This window comes from Sorex fumeus, unplaced genomic scaffold (assembly GCF_029834395.1).
Source record: "Sorex fumeus unplaced genomic scaffold, SorFum_2.1 ptg000013l, whole genome shotgun sequence".
NCBI classification, from domain to species: Eukaryota; Metazoa; Chordata; class Mammalia; order Eulipotyphla; family Soricidae; genus Sorex; species Sorex fumeus.
The window spans coordinates 11,465,779-11,484,680 of record NW_026606070.1 but is presented as its reverse complement, the minus strand read 5'-3'; the positions used below and the strand labels follow the sequence as shown (position 1 = coordinate 11,484,680).

At 50.3% G+C, this 18,902-nt stretch overlaps 1 protein-coding gene across 7 annotated transcripts in view; it reads left to right on the top strand.

The window, feature by feature from the left end:
• SEPTIN11 (septin 11) overlaps positions 1–18,902 on the top strand; it is a 101,269-nt gene extending 82,367 nt beyond the window's left edge. The window contains exons 7-11 of one of the 7 annotated variants that reach the window (XM_056111124.1): positions 69–237; positions 6,205–6,337; positions 9,951–10,138; positions 15,972–16,036; positions 18,752–18,902. In XM_056111124.1, coding sequence (XP_055967099.1) covers positions 69–237; positions 6,205–6,337; positions 9,951–10,138; positions 15,972–15,993 — 512 coding nt within the window. In that variant the 3' untranslated portion in view covers positions 15,994–16,036; positions 18,752–18,902. Of the gene's footprint in view, positions 1–68; positions 238–6,204; positions 6,338–9,950; positions 10,139–12,455; positions 12,568–13,464; positions 13,872–15,968; positions 16,037–18,096; positions 18,562–18,751 lie in introns of those variants that run through there. The other 6 variants (XM_056111122.1, XM_056111123.1, XM_056111121.1 and 3 more) reach the window with 6 other exon arrangements.

Sequence of the window (18,902 nt, the reverse complement as noted above, 5' to 3'; positions counted from 1 at the left end):
TGTCAGCCCCGGCGCTGGGTCCCAGTGGTGCTGAGCTGCCCGTCTTTCTCTCTCCCCGTGTCCCGCAGTTGAGAATGAGAACCACTGCGACTTCGTGAAGCTGCGGGAGATGCTGATCCGCGTGAACATGGAGGATCTGCGGGAGCAGACGCACACGCGCCACTACGAGCTGTACCGGCGCTGCAAGCTGGAGGAGATGGGCTTCAAGGACACCGACCCCGACAGCAAGCCCTTCAGGTGAGGGGCGCCGAGGAGACGGAGGGAGGCGACCGCCCAGCCCTGACTGCCAGGTGGTGCCCTCCGCCTCTCACGCTACCCCGTGTCCCTGTGCTGTCCCCAAGGCCAAGGCCGCCCAAGCCCCCTCCCAAGTGTCTCGGCTCCTTGGGTGCGCCCTTCTGTCTTGCTTGCCTTCCCAAGCCTCTTGCTTTGGAGGTGTTGGAGGGTTTTTGTTTTTTTGAAGTAAAACAGATTTTTATTTTTATTATTTATTTATTTATTTGCTTTTTGGGTCACACCTGGCGATGCACAGAAATTACTCCTGGTTCATGCACTCAAGAATTACTCCTGGTGGTGCACAGGGGACCCTATGGGATGCTGGGAATCGAACCTAGGTCGGCTGCGTGCAAGGCCAACGCCCTACCCGCTGGGCTATTGCTCCAGCCCCAGTAAAACAGATTTTATTTGGTTGTTTTGAAGGGAAGGAGGAAGAGAAAGTGAGTAACGTGCTCAAGAGAGAACTCGGGCTTCTCCAAGGGTGAAGTGAGCCCCTATACAAACCCCAGCATTTAGAGAGGGAAGCATGAAAGTCCACATCTCAAGGAGGGAGAGGTGGGCGACACATGTGCTTGGGCACCACCTGTGTGCTCAGCTGCGTGGGCGCAAGCAGCACCTGGGCTCGGGCAGCTGCGCCCCTGGGGGTGTTTTAAACTCTCAGCCCTGGGGCGGGGGGCAAGAGCACAGTGGGTAGGGCGTTTGCCTTGCACGCGGCCAACCCGGGTTCGATTCCCAGTATCCCATTTGGTTCCCTGAGCACCGCCGGGAGTAATTCCTGAGTTCAGAGCCAGGAGGAACCTCTGTGCATCGCCAGGTGTGACCCAAAAAGAAAAAAAACAAAAAATTAAATTCTCAGCCCCCGTCCAGTTCTAGGTAGCGAGAGCAGGGTGGGGAAAGTCACGTAAAGACGATTCCTTAGGATTTTCTCCCATCATGGATGGCTAAAGATGAAGCAAACACCAGGTTGCAGGCGGGAGCGGGGGTGGTGTGAAACCTCAGAGGTGATGGGCATGAGCTGGCAGAGGTGGCAGGGGTGGAGGACAGTGGCCATCCCCGGTGGTAGCGGGAGCTGATACAGAAGAGACCGACTCATCCGGGGTGGACCCCGTAGTGAGTTCATGGGGATCAGAGTTGAGGGTGTGGGGTGCTCTGGGCCCGGGGCCACACTGCTTGGAAGTGACTGTGCCGTCCTTTTCCTGTCCAGGCAGGTGGGAGGCAGCTGGCCGGAGTGCCTGAGGTGGTCTGCACACTGCCCCCCCCCCCCCCCCGGCATCCTCAGATCCCAGCTGCCACTGAGGCCGTTTTTGGCACTGCATTAGACATAGAATCGGTTAGAATCTGGACTTGCCTGCTGGTGCGGTGCTGCTGTGAGCACTTGGAGAACCCAAACCCAAAGCTGCTTTGGGTCATACCTGGCGATGCTCAAGGGTGACTCCGGACTTTGCACTCAGGAATTACTCCTGGCGGGGCTGGGGGGAACATATGGGATGCTGAGGATCGAACCTGGCTCGGCCATGAGCAAGACAAACACCCTACCCGCTATACTATCTCTCTGCCTCTCAACCCCCCAGACCCAAAGCTTCTAACCCAGAACTGACTTCCCTGCGTTTCCCATCTTCCAGTCCTGCCTGGGGTGCTCATACTGCAGACCCTCTGCTCAGGCACAGGAAATGTGGCTCTGAGGCCTGCCTCCAAGTGCCTTTGGGGCCGCACAAGGTTAGCTGGCCTTGTGATGTAGCGGCCGAGAAGTCATCCCTACAAAACACGCTCCCTAGGGCGCGTAAACCTGCTGGAAATGGTTGGGGGGCCCGAGAGAGGCTCTCTTTGTTTTTTCTTTTCCTTTCATGCGTAGACAGAGAACTAAAGGCACTCGGAGTAAAATGAGACTTGCTTTCTTCCTCTGTGACATCAAGAGCCCGTCTGGTTCAGGGACCAGTCAAAGCCCTTTTTGTGTCACGGACCAGAGCGTCAGTATCCTCGGCTCTGCCGGCCGTGTGGTCGCTCTCAGAAGGACTCCGGGGACCCTGGCAGAGGGGCCTGGCCATGTGCTCAGGGACGGCCGGCCACAGGCTTTCTACCCGCGGGCCCCTCTCCCAGCTCAGACAGCAGATGCCCACGTGCCCTGCTTGTCTGAAAGGAGGAAAGTCACCTGCCTGATAGTAAGATTCGGCCTCTCCCATCCCCTACCTATTGGCGCTGTGATGTTGCTGCACCCCCTAGGTCCCCCAGAGGGCGCTCCTTGGGGTCCTTGGGAAACCCGGGGAGGGTGAGGACTTCTGAGGCTTGTGATGAATCATCTGCTTGTTCCTCTGGGAGGAGGTGTGGCTGGCTTCCCCAGAAGGGCCTGGTCCAGGGGCTGGAGTGATAGCACAGCAGGTAGGGCGTTTGCCTTGCACACGGCTGACCTGGGTTTTATTCCCAGCATCCCATATGGTCCCCCGAGCACCACCAGGAGTAATTCCTGAGTGAGGAGCCAGGAGCAACCCCTGTGCATCTCTGGGTGTGACCCAAAAAGCCAAAAAAAAAAGAAAAAAGTTCCAGGTCCAGCCCACTACCCTGGCCTCCCTGAGCATAAGGGGTTTCCAGATCCCTCCTCGGTGAGCCTGAGGTGGGGAACCTGTTTTATTCACATCCTCCACCCCCTCCACATTGGGTTTCACTTCTCCAGACCCAAGGTTTCCTTTTGATGTGAAAAGGGGAGAGGGAATGGGTAAGGCCATTTTCCTTTTCCTTAACATACAGGCAAGTAGACTATCTGAAGTAATTCCTCTTACCGGCCGGGGGCATAGTGCAGCAGGTAGGGAGCTTGATTTGCATACAGCCGACCAGGGTTTGATCCCTGGCACCACGTATGGTCCCCTGAGCACTCCCATGACGAGCCCTGAGTTGCAGAGCCAGGAGTAAGCCCTGAGCAGCACCAGGAGTACACTAAAACCAAAACAAACAAATTCTATGATCTCTCAACGCCTAGGAATACTGGAAATTGTTTCTTCTCTTAGAAACCTGTTTATTTAGAGGCCAGAGAGGTAACATATCTGGTAAGGTGCTTTTCTTGCACTCTGCCTACATGGGTTCGATCCCCAGCACCTCCTATGGTCCCCCAAAGCACTGCCAGTTGTGGCCCCAAAACAAGTAAACAAAAAAATCTCTTCATTTAGACTCGGCTGGGGGCTTCCATGTCCTGCCCCTTTCTTCCTCCCTCCTCCCCCCATTTCGGGAGCATGGTTTGGAAGGTAAAGATTGCTTTTTTTTTTAATGAATTTTTATTTTATTTTATTTATTTTTTAAATTTTTATTAGTGAAACACCATGAGGTACAGTTGTAGACTTACAGATTTTTGTGCTTGGGTTTCAGTTATACAATGATCAAGTACCCATCCCTCCACCAGCGCCCATTTCCCATCACCACGGATCCCAGTATCCCTCCCACCCCCCATCCCCCCCATCCCACTTTGCCTCTGTGGCAGGGCATTCCCTTTTGTTCTCGCTCTCTCCTTTTGGGTGCTGTGGGTTACAAGAGAGGCATTGAGTGGCAATCATGTTTGGTCCATAGTCTACTTTCAGCATGCATCTCCCATCCTGGGAGGACCCTCCCAACACCCTTTATTTGTAAAGATTGCTTTTGACTCACAAACCTTAGCAGGTAATACAAGTAACAAGGTGACATGAACTTGGTTCCTTTCCTTGGAAGCCACCACTTTATAAAGACCCCAGCACAGCCCGTGATGAGGTTCCTCGAAGCAGCCAGGCAGTTAAAGAGGAAGTGCGGCTGCCGTGGGTCCCCGATATCACTCCCAGAGTCGACTTCAAGTTTGTCACTCCTGTGGGCACGTCAAAGAATCCCCCCCCCCCCCCCGCCCCGAAGGCCAGAGAGATGGCATAGTGGGTAGCCCAGGCTTGGCCTCCCATAGGACTTGGCCCTTCAAGTCCTTCCAGGAGTGCTCCCTGAGCACAGAGCCAGGACTGAGCCCTGAGCACCACTAGATATGGCCCAAGAAAAAGAAGAAGAGGAAGAGGGGGAGGGGTTCCCACCCTGGAGGTTGATCGTGGCCCGCTTCTGTGCTCCTGAGGCCCAGGAAGGAGCCTTTCTTAGCAGTCTCTCTCCTTCCTCATCTCAGTTACCTCTGACCTTTGGGTCTGGGAGTTAGGGAGCAAAGAGAAGTGCCTGTTCTCACCATTCTCTCAAGAGGGCACCAGGCCCGTTTGTTGAGTGACCAGGAGGACCTGGGCTCAGCAACCGAGTTGAGAGGTGAGGTTGGGTTTCAGTTAGGTGAGCGGCCCGTGTGCAGGGCCAGCTCTGACCCCTGCACCATGAGATCTATGTGGGTCCGAGTCCCTCTGAGCCCAGAGCGCGGGGGAGAGAGGAGTCGGCCATCCTGGGCTGAGTGCGGACTCAGAAATCCACAGTGGGACACTACTCCAGCCGAGGGCACCCACTCGGGACATGGGGACCCTAGAGCGGAACTGTGTCGAATGCGTCAGCAGGGGCAGGGTGAGGCCGGGTGCCGGCCCTCATCCTTCCCGCCCTGGGCTCCTGGGTACTAAACCCGCCTCTAGCAGGGGCTGGTGAGAGAAAAGGAGAAGCTCATGTCCCCACCTGCACGCCAGCCCGAGACCTGATAAGCTGCACATTTCTCACCTAGCGAAGGGCGTTAATAACGGCAATTAAAAATTAAGGCAGAAGAGCTAAGAGTTGCCAAAGCTGCATCGTCACTTCAGGGTTCTGTGAATGGATTCCACGGGACCTGCTCCTCCGGGTCTGGTCTTCCTGACAGACGAGTCAAGGGTCAGGAGGGGGCCTGAGATGCCTTGGTTGATCTAAGTCATTTCTTCTCTTCCCACTCCCATTCTTGACCGAGGCACCATGCCTTAAAGCTCATAAGAGTTTCATTTTGCTTTGGGTTTGGGGCCATACCTGGCAGTGCTCAGGGGTCATTCCTAGAGGTGCCTGGGATGCTGGGGATTGAATCGGGGTCAAGGCAAATCCCCTCCCTTCCGTACTGCTGCCCCAGTGCCTGGACTAAATCAGTTCTGCGTAACTCACTATTGTTGTGACCCTTGGTGTAAACGTTTACAATCTTCCTTTCACATTCCCTGTCTTGGGCTTCCTTCCGTTGCTGGTTCCATCCTGGGATACTGAGATGTAATGAGAGGCATTTCTTTTTTCCTTTTTTTTGCTTTTTGGGTCACACCTGGCGATGCTCAGGGGTCACTCCTGACTCTGCACTCAGGAATTACTATTGGCGGTGCTCGGGGGACCATATGGAATGTTGGGAATTGAACCTGGGTCAACCATGTGCAAGGCAAACGTCCTACCTGCTGTGCTAACACTCCAGCCCCTGAGAGGCATTTCTTGTGTGTATTTTTTGTTTTTGTTTTATTTTTGTGATTTATTTGTTTGGGGGCCGGGCCCAGAGGTGCTCTGGGCTTTGCACTCAGGGGCTACTCCTGGCTTAGGCACCTTCGGTGGTGTTGGGTATCAGACTGGAGTTGGCAATATGCCAAGCAAGTTCTTACCCACTGTACTACCTCTCTGGCTCGCTAGTGGCATTTGTGAAGCCCCTGTGTCCCTCATCCGACACTCCCGGGATTTCTCCCTAGCCCTCATCCTCTAGTTTGAGGCCCGTCTTCAGTGGCCAGCCCAGACTTCCCGAAGTATCTGTGGGCTCCGGGAGTCCTGTCAGAGACAGACCGTTAGTGCTGCATTGTGTTTGCTGACTTACCGCTGGTTCTTGGGGGTCTTGTCTGAGGGGCACCGAACTAGCTAAATATGGGGGGGGGGGGCGCGACTCGGTGCCCTTTAATCTGTTTTCCGGTCTGCGGCGACTTTAGCTAATGTTTCTAAGTGGGTGGCTTGAGAGGATCTGAATTGCAGTTTCTTACTCTGCATCAAACATCCTGACATCATCCTTGGTTTGTGACTTTTGACTAGTCTTCAGGAGACCTATGAAGCCAAAAGGAACGAATTTTTGGGTGAGCTTCAGAAGAAAGAAGAAGAAATGCGACAAATGTTTGTTATGAGAGTGAAGGAGAAAGAAGCTGAGCTCAAAGAGGCTGAGAAAGAGGTAAGTCCCTCAGTCCTTAGGGAACAACATCCCAGGGCGTGTTTATTCATATTTCATATCTCATAGAACCTCATGCTGCTCTAAGTACTTCCTACATGCATATTGTTTTTTTTTTTAATTTTTTGCTTTTGGTTTTCTGGCGGGCTGGAGAGATAGCACAGTGGGTAGGGCGTTTGCCTTGCATGCGGCCAACCCGGGTTCAATTCCTCTGCCCCTCTCGGAGCCCGGCAAGCTACCGAGAGTATCTCGCCTGCAGGGCAAAGCCTGGCAAGCTGCCCATGACGTATTCGATATGCCAAACACAGTAACAAAAGTCTCACATTTTGTTGTGAGATGTTACTGGTGCCTGCTCCAGCAAATCGATGAACAACGGGAGGACAGTGCTACAGTGTTTTTCTGGACCCCCTATATACATTTTGTCCCATGAGAGGCTTACTAACCTGACGTGAAAAAACAGGTCAGATCTTTTTTTAAAAAAAAAGGAGCCACAGTCCTTGATGATGAGAGTTGGGGGGGGGGGGGGGCTGGGGGCAGGACTTCTCCAGCAGTGCACCCCGAGTGATGCAGGCTGAGAGACTGGTACTCAGGCCTCACAGTGCTCAAAGGCCACGAGGGCCATGCCTGTGGTGCTCTGGGGCTACCAGGCCACACGCAGTGGAGCTAAATTCATTGGTTTATGTAATTACGGACTTAGTAGCAGAGACAAGATTAAACTCTCAAGTCTCTGGATTTAACCAGAGACTTTTTAAATTTTAAAAAATTATTTATTTATTTATTTATTTATTTTTTCCTTTTTGGGTCACACCCGGCAATGCACAGGAACTACTCCTGGCTCATGCACTCAGGAATCACTCCTGGCCGTGCTCAGGGGAACCATATAGGATGCTGGGAATCGAACCCAGATTGGCCAGTGCAAGCCCTACCCACTGCGTTATCACTCCAGCCCCTAACCCCGTGTTCTTTGTAGCTCTGATGCCCTCAGTTCACAAGTGACTGTCTGATTTGGGATTCTGAGGCTCGCTCGGTCTATTATGCGGGTTCTAGAACTTTCTCTGAGGGCAGTGGTTTTTCTCTCTCTGTGGTTTCCCCTTTTGCCCGGCAGGAACTCCCTGCCCCTGCAAACTGCATGCCCACCTGGTTCCCTCTCCTCAGGCCCAGTAACTTACATTTCGGCTTTTGCCCTCACCCCTGTCAGAGGACTTGGAATTAATGGCTGGTGTGGGGGAGAGAAAGAAAATATGACGGCAGGCACTCGGGCCCTGCATTTCCTCATGATATCGCCCGAATCTTTTCTTTATCACCCCCTTGTAATTGATGTTTGTAAAGACTAGGAATCATAGAGGTTACTTAAATAGGTAAGTGGTTGACATATTTTTGCGACTTGCTACGGAACGGAGAAAATCAACTCTTTCTTTGCTCTTAGCTTCAATACCACCTGGATCCTGGGTGAAAATCTATGATTATCTAGCCAGACTTTTCCCCTCCTTCCCTATTTTTCTTTCTTCTTTCCTGCTTTAGTTCCTGCACTGTGGTTTTGTTGTTCTGAAGAAGGGGATCATACCCGGCAGTGCTTAGGGCTTACTCCTGGCTCTGTGCTGAGGGAGATTCTAGGGGCACCACCTATGGTGCTGGAGATCAAACTAGACTTGGCCCCATGCAAAGGAAACACCTTAGCCTCTGTACTATCTCTTTGGCTCTGCGATTTTTTTTTTCCACTTTGTCAAGACCCAGATACTTCTTTTTGATTTAAATGCCCTTTCTGTGTTTTCGGGTTTTTTTTTTCTTTTTGGGTCACACCCAGCGATGCCCAGGGGTTATCTTGGCTCTGCACTCAGGAGTTACTCCTGGCAGTGCTTGGGGGATCATATGGGATGTCGGGGATCGAACCTGGTTCAGCCACGTGCAAGGCAATTGCCCTACCCTCTGTGGTATCACTCCGGCCCCTTAAATGTCCTTTCTCTTTTTAAGACAGAGATAGCATCTGTAGTATGTCATTAAATTAGTGTATATCACACACTTTGAAAAAGAAGGAGAAATAGAGCTCCTTTTATTACTAAGATGCTTTCTTTGGGGATCATAGGTAATCTGTGTTCTTTATGTCTTTCACGGTGATTTTTTTTCCTTGAGGCACTGTGAAGCTGTTCGTGATGTATACTGTCCTGACAGGGTTTCATGCGCACTGTTCCACACCGGAGTGTCACTTCCCTTCACGCCCTGCTTCTGCCACTGCCCCAGGCCCCTCTAATCCTTGGTCAGCTCAGATCTAGAAAGTTCTCAAGTTCTGTTGCCTTTGCTGTTCACTACTTCCTCGCTTTCTTTCTTTATACCCCACATATGCTGGAACGATAGCACAGTGGGTAGGGCATTTGCCTTGCACGCGGCCAACCTGGCCGACCCAAGTTCGATTCCTCTGCCCCTCTCGGAGAGCCCGACAGGCTACTGAGAGTATCTCGCCCGCACAGCAAAGCCTGGCAAGCTACCCGTGACGTATTCCATATGCCAAACACAGTAACAACAAGTCTCACAATGTTACTGGGCCCACTCGAGCAAATCGATGAACAACAGGAGGACAGTGACAGTGATGATTCCAACACCAATCCCACCATCATTATTTCCAAATTTCCCAACCACCACCCAAGCCAAGAGCAGGCCCTAAATGAGTTATTTAGTATTGCTTGTTATGATTAATTCACTAAAAATGATCAAAAAAGATTTCCCTAGAGGAAAATATGTGAAGATTGTAGTGTTTCACCTGGAGCCATTAAACCCTTTTATAAGAGACTATTAACATGTTGTCACAGGTTAAGCCTTGTGTGTTAATATTTTCTTCATTGAGATTGGTTGTCTTCTACTTTACATCCCCACCAATGTGTGCTGCTCCTGGCACATCAGTGGTGTAGACTATGAGATGTCACTCCAGGAATTCTAAACTTTTGATGGAGTGGCACAGCTGGAGTTAAATTTTTAACTGGATGGTGAATTTGGGATCCAGAAGCATCCAGCCGTGAGCATGGCGGTGATTAGGGTTGTGAAGGTTTTTGGCTGCTGGGGCTCTGTTTGGGCGGGTGGAGGGACTTACCCTCCCCACTCTGGGATGCCCCAGATATGACACTCCACCTGGAGCAGGGTGTGGAGGCATCTCTGTAGCTTGCAGATCTCTTTTGAGGTTTATTTATGAATCTCTGGATAAAGGCGGGTTAATGAGCTTCTATGGCACCAGAGGCAGTTCCACAGTGAATTCTTTTTTTTTTTTTTTTTTGCTTTTTGGGTCACAACCGGCGATGCACAGGGGTTACTCCTGGCTCTGCACTCAGGAATTACTCCTGGCGGTGCTCGGGGGACCCTATGGGATGCTGGGAATCGAACCTGGGTCAGCCGCATGCAAGGCAAACACGCTACCCGCTGTGCTATCACTCTAGCACCCCCACCAAAGTGAATTCTTTATCAGGAACTAAATCCACAAGGCTGGCCTTGCACGCCAGGCCTGGGCTCCGAGGGCTCTCAGGCCTGTGAGCGCTTGGGAGGAGTTTGGGAAGTGGGCACAGCCTCGTGCTGGGGGCTGGACCATTCTCATGCCCATCACCTTGCCTGTCCTTCTCTGCTCTCTCTCCAGCTCCACGAGAAATTCGACCTCCTCAAGCGGACACACCAAGAAGAGAAGAAGAAGGTGGAAGACAAGAAGAAGGAGCTGGAGGAGGAGGTGAACACGTTCCAGAAGAAGAAAGCGGCTGCGCAGCTCCTCCAGTCCCAGGCCCAGCAGTCTGGGGCTCAGCAAACCAAGAAGGACAAGGATAAGAAAAAGTAAGCAAGGGGCCACCCCCGGCGCCGGGCCCACTCACGGTCTGTTCCTCTTGCATGTTTCTCCTTGTCCATTTTCAGACTGGAAACTGACCAGACAGGTAAAAGGCACATCCTCTCTCCACGGTGTGGGGAAGATGCTAACGGTGGTAGCCGTTCTCTAACGGTCCACACCATTAATTGACCCACATGATCAGGACTGGAGTGAGCGGTGGTCCCCCTTAGCGCCTCCCCAGCGACACTAGGACTGTGGAGAGCCAGTCAGTTTCTCATCACCACCCCCCGGAGACGGTCCCCGCCGCTCCTGAGAGGAGCACCGCCAAGTCCTGGCTGAAAATGATTTTTCTGCCAAGTGTGATTAGCCCGCCGTCCAAGGTCTTGCTCTAAAACGGAAGACTGGGATGAAGCGCTAGTGGTCACTAGTTTTCCTCAAAATCCAGCAGGATGAGAGATGTATTTGCTTGTGTGCAGGGGGAACAACCCGCCTGTCCGTCAGAACCCTCCACTGATCCTCCTGTAGCCTCACACACAACCTTTCAACGCACGGGCCCCGGTTTAACAGCAGGGGGTCGGCCTCTGCCCTGGGCAGTGGCAGTTGCCTGAATTCAAAGGGAGCTTTGGGGCCGCCTTTGAATGTCTCCAGTGATTTGCAGTCTCCGCCCAGGCAGGTCAGGGCTCGGGAGAGCAGAGTAAGGACGGTCACTGTTGGTCTGACAGCGAGCCCAGAGAGCAGTAGGAGCCGGGGCTCACGGTCAGTCCCTGGGTGGCCCCTCCTTTGTCTGTATGACACATGGTGGTGCCCTGAGGAAGGTGAGAGGGCAGCTCAGGTGCTCTCCAGGGTTCCTGCTCCTTGTCCTTAGATGCTATGGTTCTAGGGCAAGTCAACCAGAATGTTGTACTCAAGCAGGTCAAGAATTACAATCCTTTAAAAAAAAAAAAAAGAGTAGATAGGACTGGTCCTGCTTGGTAAGGAAGGCCCATAGGCCCATCTTGAGGACTCCCTTGAGAGTGCTCATGCCGTCTTGGGGGAGATGCATTCTCCCCGTAGGAATCTTGATGCCATGCCTGCAGGAGAAATCGAGACACGTTTCTCCAGTGCCACGTGGAGGGTTGCATCACCCCTCACCAATGTGGACTCTGGAAGCGCTCAGGCTGCAGGTGCTGACACATCAAGAGAGCCAGGAGGAGCATTTCCGAGCAGCAGGAAGTAGTTGACTAGAGGGCCTGTGATTCCCACAGGGCTGGGACACACGCAAATGACCCGAGACTCCCAAGGGCCCACACTGCCAGGCGCTGGAGCTGTCCCAGAGTGATAGGTGCCTATAGTAGAACCCAGATCAAGAAAACGCCTGGTGGTGTTGATATTGGGAGAGTAACGGTCACTCGTTGTCCCCATGGCAGAGAAGCAGAGATGCCATGACTGCTGCAGTGACAGTGAACCGAAAGCCGATTAGCACCCTAAGCTTCTTGGTCCAGACTACCCCAAGATAAAAGCGTGTGTGTGTGTGTGTGTGTGTGTGTGTGTGTGTGTGTTTCTACATTTATACGAGCGAATGAAACTGAGACGCTGCTCACAGCTTAGGAAACCCAAAGTCAAGTTTCTCTTAAAATGAAGCACAAACGTGCACAAAGGAACATGTTTTCAAACTAAAAATGTGTACAAAGACCAGCAGTGTTCCACGGGTACTGCACGCATTCTGGATGTGCCTTTAAGCAATAAGAATTCCAAGAGCTGATCAGCCTTGTGCCTCCATTGGAACAGACGTTCGTCTAGTGACATGCCCTCCGCCGCAGAAGGAAGGCTTTCCTGGCCCTCGGGAGCCCAAGCGTTTATTTTCTTCCCAGTCATGGGACTCAGCAGTGTCTTTTCAGGTTTACAGGAAGTGCATGCGAAAGCTATTTTAGCCTTATTTCTGTGTTCTCGGCTATTATTAATGGAACTGGGCTTCATTTGGTGCCCAACAGTCACCCGACAAAGGCACCTATTTTTTGGGGTGGCTTTCGCACACACCTGAAGCGGGACTGTGAGCACAGGGCCTGAAGTCGGAGGCCTGAAGTGGAACAACAGAAATAATTTACACCAAATTGCTCTCCTCACGGCCTGCTCGGGGGAGGGTTTGGCTAGGGGCAACCACAGCACTTTGAAAAGAGATTCTTCCTTCCCTCCTGGTACAGCTGGAGGACTAGCTTTGTTCTAGGCAGAAAGCCAAAAAAAAAAAGAGAGAGAGAGAGAGAGAGAGATGCGCTTTATTTCCTATTTCTAATAGTTTCAAATTCTGTTTTTTTCCCATTCTAATGACACGCTCCCTTCTTAACGTAGGTAAGGCTTTATACTTCTCCTTGACCTCTAGTGGCATGAGAGCACATAACATTTCCTAAGAGTACAAAGTAGAACTAACCCTGGCCCTGCCAGTAGCCGGACCCCACCTCCCGCCATCTCTGGCCACCTAGCCCCTGCCCCCGTTTGCAACGACCCCTCAGTGGTGGGACTGCCCGGTAAGTGTTCCGCAGACAGTGCTCAGCTCTCCTGAAAACCGCGCACAATCGGCAACCACACGGGCTGGTTAGGATGCATCCATCCCCCAAGGCAGTTTTAAAATGTAGCATTTTAAAACTATCCCCGGCATCCGGTAACTACAGTTTACATCATCATCCACTCGCCTTTTAGAACAGTTTTTTTTTTTCCCCCAAGTGTTGCTAAGGAATGAAGGTGCATGTTTTGGACTTGCCTAAAATTAGCCGCGTGGCTCTTGGATTTAGCGTCCCTTTGTCCCTACACGAGGGGGGAAGCTCCTAGCATCGCTACCGCTGTTGCCAGATAATGATCACCTTTTAATTTTTCTCCTTCCCAAGCCGATTAATAGCATGTCCTTCATCCATGATATTCCCGTCCTCAAGTTCATTGTACAAAGACATTTATTGCATTTTTATTCTCTGATTCCAGCAGTTCAGAAATGGACGATGACGCTGTCACTCACTACTGATTCGATGGTCCAAATCAAATAGATAATGGTTTTGGGTTATTTGGGGGGTGGAGGGGGGAAATACACTTCGAATTCTCCCACTAGATCAAGTCGTGGTCTCAAGAAGTCACGTGTGAATTCTCAGTTACATGCAAATGGAAACTAACAGTGTGTTCTTTAATATTAAAATTTTGCTTTTGCTTGTCATGTGGAATAGCTTACTCAAGTTTTCGGTTTTAATTTCTGTCAGTTCCATAATCATTGCATGAGCATTCACCATCACCAAATGCTGGTGCTGGCGCTCCTAATTTTACTTTCTTTTTTATTATTATTTCTAACTTTTTTGTTTTGTTTTTTAACTTGCAGTGCAAGCTTCACATAAAGCCTGGCAAGCCAAGGATGGTCCCGCATTCACCTGCTTTTGCAGTAATATTGTATCTCTGCCATCTGTGTCTTTTTTTTATTATTATATATATGCATATATATATATGCCCTTCCCCAAATACCAGTAACTATTAACTCATTTTGCTGAATGTTGTTGGGTGGTGAAAATGATAGAACCAGTGAACAATGTGGCTGGACTTTGTTTGTGGAAAGTCAATGATTTGCTTTTTATGCCTGTGAGGGTGGCCGCAGGAAGCATGCCTGTGACTTGTATGTGGCTTTGGACAGAGGGACGGAGGGAAACGCTTCATGTACGGCTGACAGGAAACTTCACCATCTCAGCAGCTGAACTAGAAACCTGAATAGTCACGACAACAGCCTGCCTTAAACACACAGACACACACACACAGACACACACAGACACACACACACACACACACACACAGACACACACACACACCACTTATTCATCTGTAGGATGGCAGAAGTTCTGAATTCTGAATTCTCCCTCAGCATCTTCTCCACATTGGCCCCATATGGAGGTTCCTTGGTCCCTAGGCAGAGTGGTGGGGAGACAGACAAGGATGTGACTCTTGATGCCTGCAGGAATTTTTATTTTAAGCCCTTAACACGATTTGGCCTGGATTGAGTCTGTTCAGACCAGCTGTCTCCTTGGAAGGCTTTAAAACCTGTGTCTGAACCCCTGGCTCACCAGTGCTGGCCCAGTCAGACTCCGCTGAGGCCAGGGCGATTATGTCGCGTGCCCTTGCTGGCCTCTGGTGGGTGTGGCCCTCTGACAGTACTTAGTTGGAAGCAGTTTCTCCCGAGGCAGGTGGGTGGTCCCTCGCCCCGCGTATCGGCACACCCCAGCTTGATCTCGGGGCGCTGACGGGAGAGGCCTGACTGCCAGGACATCATCGGTCCTTCTATGACACTTTCCCAGTCACCGTGCATGAGAAATCATTTCCAGGAAGACGCCAACTAGAAAATCCTTAGGTGTCACCTGCAGGACTGTGTCAGTTCAGGTGGGGATAAGAGGACCCAGGAGCCAAAGCCCAGGGGTGGGGCGAGGAGAAAGTCAGCTGACACGAGCGAGCGAGGCCTGGCTCCAGTGCCCGCCGCCGTGACTGACCCCGGCAGGAAGCAGGTGTTTGTCTTAACACCGTTTCCTGGCAGCGTGGCCCTTCAGCATGTGGTGCCGAGGGGACCAGCCCCAGAGCACTTGCTCAGTGGGACCCCCCACCCCACCCCCCAGCAGCACAGATAAGGAACGAGCCGTATCTGCAGCCCAGTCTCTGGCCAAAGCCTGAGTTTCTCCTCCCTGTACTGTTCCTTTCCTTTCCTTTCCGATGCTTCAACTCTTTCATCTTCTCGAGTTCCCACGGCTACTGACAGGATTCTCCCAGGGTGCTCGCTAACGATGATCTCCTGTTTCTCACTTGAAAGAACAGAACTTGACCCTTTTCCTCTTTGTTTTCCTTCACTGGCCATGCCCGGAGGCAGCGTGACAGCCACTCGATGCCCCCAGTGCCCACCCACCTTTTTATTAGTCATGTCTCCAGTCGTTTTTTTTTTTTTCCTCCTTCTCTCTGTCTTCAACCATATTAAGAGAAAGAAGGAATGGTCTTCTGTGAGCTAATTTAATTAAGCAGAGCAAGTCCGTTTCATTGACGTTTCATGGAAGCCAGTTTCCCTGAAGCCCAAATTAATCAGGATAGAAACTGAAGAACAGCAGCAGTAATGGTGGCGATTAGACCAGCTTGGGGCTGGGGAGATGGACTCAGCATATAGGTCGGGCCTTGGTCCCCCTAAGACTGCTGGGAATAGCCCCGAAGCACCCCTGGATTGGCACAGAAACATCCCCCTCTGCCACCAACACCCCCCCTCCCCCCGCATACATACACACACACACACATCCCAGAGCCAGGTTTAGAGCTCTCGAACCAGGGTTTTTGCTTGGGCTCCCTCCCGCCTGCTTTTAATGATTTTAGTCTGAGGCTTGCTGGGGCAGCCAAACTAGCTGGCATGTCGAGGCTGACGGGGCTGAATTTGCTCATACGCTGTGCATCAGACAAAAGCTTGAATACTTATGTTGTGTGCTTGTTCCAAACACCGCTTGTGTGAGCATTTTTGTGCCTTGTAACAGAAACTCCTTTTCAATTCTAAAAATGCATCACTTGTAGCTCATCATTGCGGCTGAATCACTAATGCCTGGTTTACAGTGAAGCTCACTGAGGCATCCAGCTGACTCTTTGATTCCAAGATTATTGATCGATGGGTTGATTATTTCTTTTTTTCCCATTACATTATCACGTTAAAACGGAACATGGAGCGTCAGGGAATAAAAAGTCAAACATATAGGAGCTTAAAAAAAAAAAAAAACTGTTGCTTCCGAATCTTTTTTTCTACCACTTTTGCCCCAGCCTTGTTTGGTTTGTTACTGCTGCTTTTCTCTTTTCTTTCTGTATCTGTGCCTTTTTTCACAGTAGTCCTTGGCTCTGCACGGAATAAATGATACCCTCAAATCTAATTGGATGTGCTTTCGCCTTTGCATGTAAGTACGATTAGTAAGAAACGTTTGAGATCTTTCTGACTTTTAAGAGAAATGGGATAGATGATTTTTTTTTCTTTTTGGAGGGGATTCTAGGGAGGCTATGGTTTATCCTTTGTATGTGTGTATATATACATACGTATATATAAAGATATAAATGACCACATTTATATCTTTTTTCCCCCCCACAAAATCAGAAAACTTAGTAGCAGTATGGAAGTCAGAACCTGCCGCGTTCCATACCGCACCAGGGGCATCAATGGATGTCCTTTCGGATGGCATCAAACTAGAAAGAGAACCTCCCTTCCGCTGCAGAGAATTGAGAGGGAAAAGGTTCTTTGTTTTTGTGGTGCTGGAGATCAAACCCAGTGCCCCCCCCCCACACACACACATACACACACATACACATGCATGCACGCACGCACGCACGCACACACGCACATGCTCGACGACTGAGCCACATCCCGACCCGAGTGAAGGGTTGATGCCAGCCTCTCTCTTTGACTGCTTCCAGTTTGGATGATTCTGGTTCGGGGATCTCTCTCCCTTCCGCTCACAGCTGACAGGGATCTCCCTTTATCCTCGCCCCCATCAGCTCCAGCAGGCCTCTCCCCTCATCTTTTATTCACCCACAGGGACCACCTTTTGTTCCTTGAAGACAGTAGGTGGCCGTAACAGCTGTCAGAGGGTGGATGGTGTGATGCACAAGCACTCATTAGAACCACAGGCAGTTCAGAGACTTTTCCCATGTAGGCGCTTGGTAATTTGGGCCGCCTTAAAGGGGAAAGGCATCGTACCCAGGGGAACATCTGATGCAGCTCTGGGAGTGGGTTACTGGTTGTCTTCGTTCGGAGTTTGTAATCTCACCAGCAGTAACGTTCTTTATCTGTTCACCTCCAATGAGAAGACTGGTCTCCTCACTTCCTCCTTGACATGTTCATGAGTGTTTCACATTCATGCTGTGATCAGATTTTCAGCTGTTACCAGCCCATGCCATTCTCTGTGTAGTTCCACCAAAACTGTCCATTCAGATCTCTTTGCTTTGTCGTTTTTTCAAGTGTCTGAAATTGTCAAGTCTCGGCTACCAGAATTCTTGGTTCCGTTAACGGGACACATGTGACAACTCTTTTAGTGGAAATTCTAGCATACAAACTCTAAATTGTATGTAGGTATGAAGGACGTTTTTTTAAAAATAAATTGAAAATTAAGCTGTGAACAGCATTAGCAGTTTGTCTATTTCTTAATTTTTAAATATGCTGATATGCCTTAAACTAGAGTTATAGATTCATTGTCATTTTGCTGTTTCAAAAATAACAGATGTGTTTCTAAAACTGTTGTGTAATCTACTTTTGGTGTTAATGCAGAATTGTCATATATGTAAGCTGCATGTTAGACACTTGTCTTTTAAAAGCCGAAATAATTGTATCGATGTGAAGTATAACATTTTATCAAGTATGAAAGTAATCACTTAACACACGTGCTGGATCTGTGGTGTGTGTAAGGTAGGCGTGCTGGGCAGATATCTATGCATATATATCACTAGTGCCAAGACCTAACGTGGGGGAAATATATTTTTACCCAAACACTGCGTGCCCTTTTGTGAGTTCTTTGCAGTCACAGCTTGGTTGCCTATGTACACTGCTTGCGGTACGGGATCAAAGCGGGGGTGAAGGTCTCACGCCTCCTGGTGTTGTCTGCGGGATTTCCGATGCAGCTATCTTGGCAGCACCAACTTCTCCAAGATACTTGCCACATGGTACCCAGGACTTCGCATCTAGCATCTCCGCCACTGTTTCTTCCCAATCCCTTTTCCCTGGTTTGCGCCCCCCCCCCCCAAACCGGCCCCCCTAGATCCTGCTGCGGCTTTCTCTTCTTCCTGGCGCCTGGTGCCACCACCCCGGCCACTGCTCACCCAGCCACGCTCCTGGAAATCAGCCTTTTAATTACCACGCTGCTCTTTCCCTTTGCTCTAGGGAAGTCCCCGGCCCCCTCACCTTTTTTTTTTTTTAAAGACTTTTAAGAATCAAATTTGAATCTGAACCTTTCTTTTTTCTCTTCTGTAGCTTCTTCTTTATGTAACCATCCTGTTGACAAGCCCTACTCTCTCCTAATGGACATAGAGCATTAGAAGAGCAGGAACTGTCTGTTCACACGTGTTGGGGAAGAGTTACCTCATTTCCACCATCGCCTCCTATTCTCTTAAGAGTCGGGGTCAAAGATTGCACTGCTGTTTGTATCTGTCAATGTCTGTTTTGCAAACCACTGCCCATAGTGACTCCTAAGGGAACTTGTCACTGCCTCCCCCGCAGTAACCCTTCACACTACAACTTAAGTGGAAATGAAACTGAGGACACGGGCCAACCCCAGCCAAGGTGCCCACGGATGGGGACCCTCTGGCCTAGCGGTCAGTGCTCTCGAAGCTGCTGGTCCGAGAACGCACGGACTGAAGATAGCACAGCCCTAATCTCAGGTGGCCCCCAAATCCATCACATGCTAACTCCAGACCTCTCTGCCTGGGCATCGGGATCCTCAACAGCCCCTGGGGATCGTCAGCCATCAATCACGTTCCTCCTCCTTGTGTTTTATGGGTTGAGTTGGAGTTTGACTGGGTTTTTTTTTTCTTTTTATAAAAAAAAAACATTTGATATTGCATGAACAGAGATGGCTGCATCTTTTTTATTTGGAGTGTTCTATTGATACCATGTTTTTATTTTTCAGCTGACCATCTGCCTCTTGAGAGAGAGAAGTGGGCATCCTTCCTTTAAATTCGGGAACCGTTATCGTTTCATTTGATTCTTTTTCTGTTCTCTGCATCCCTTATATAATTTGTTTTGGAGTTTGGGATTGTTTGGGGGTGGGAGTGGGTTTT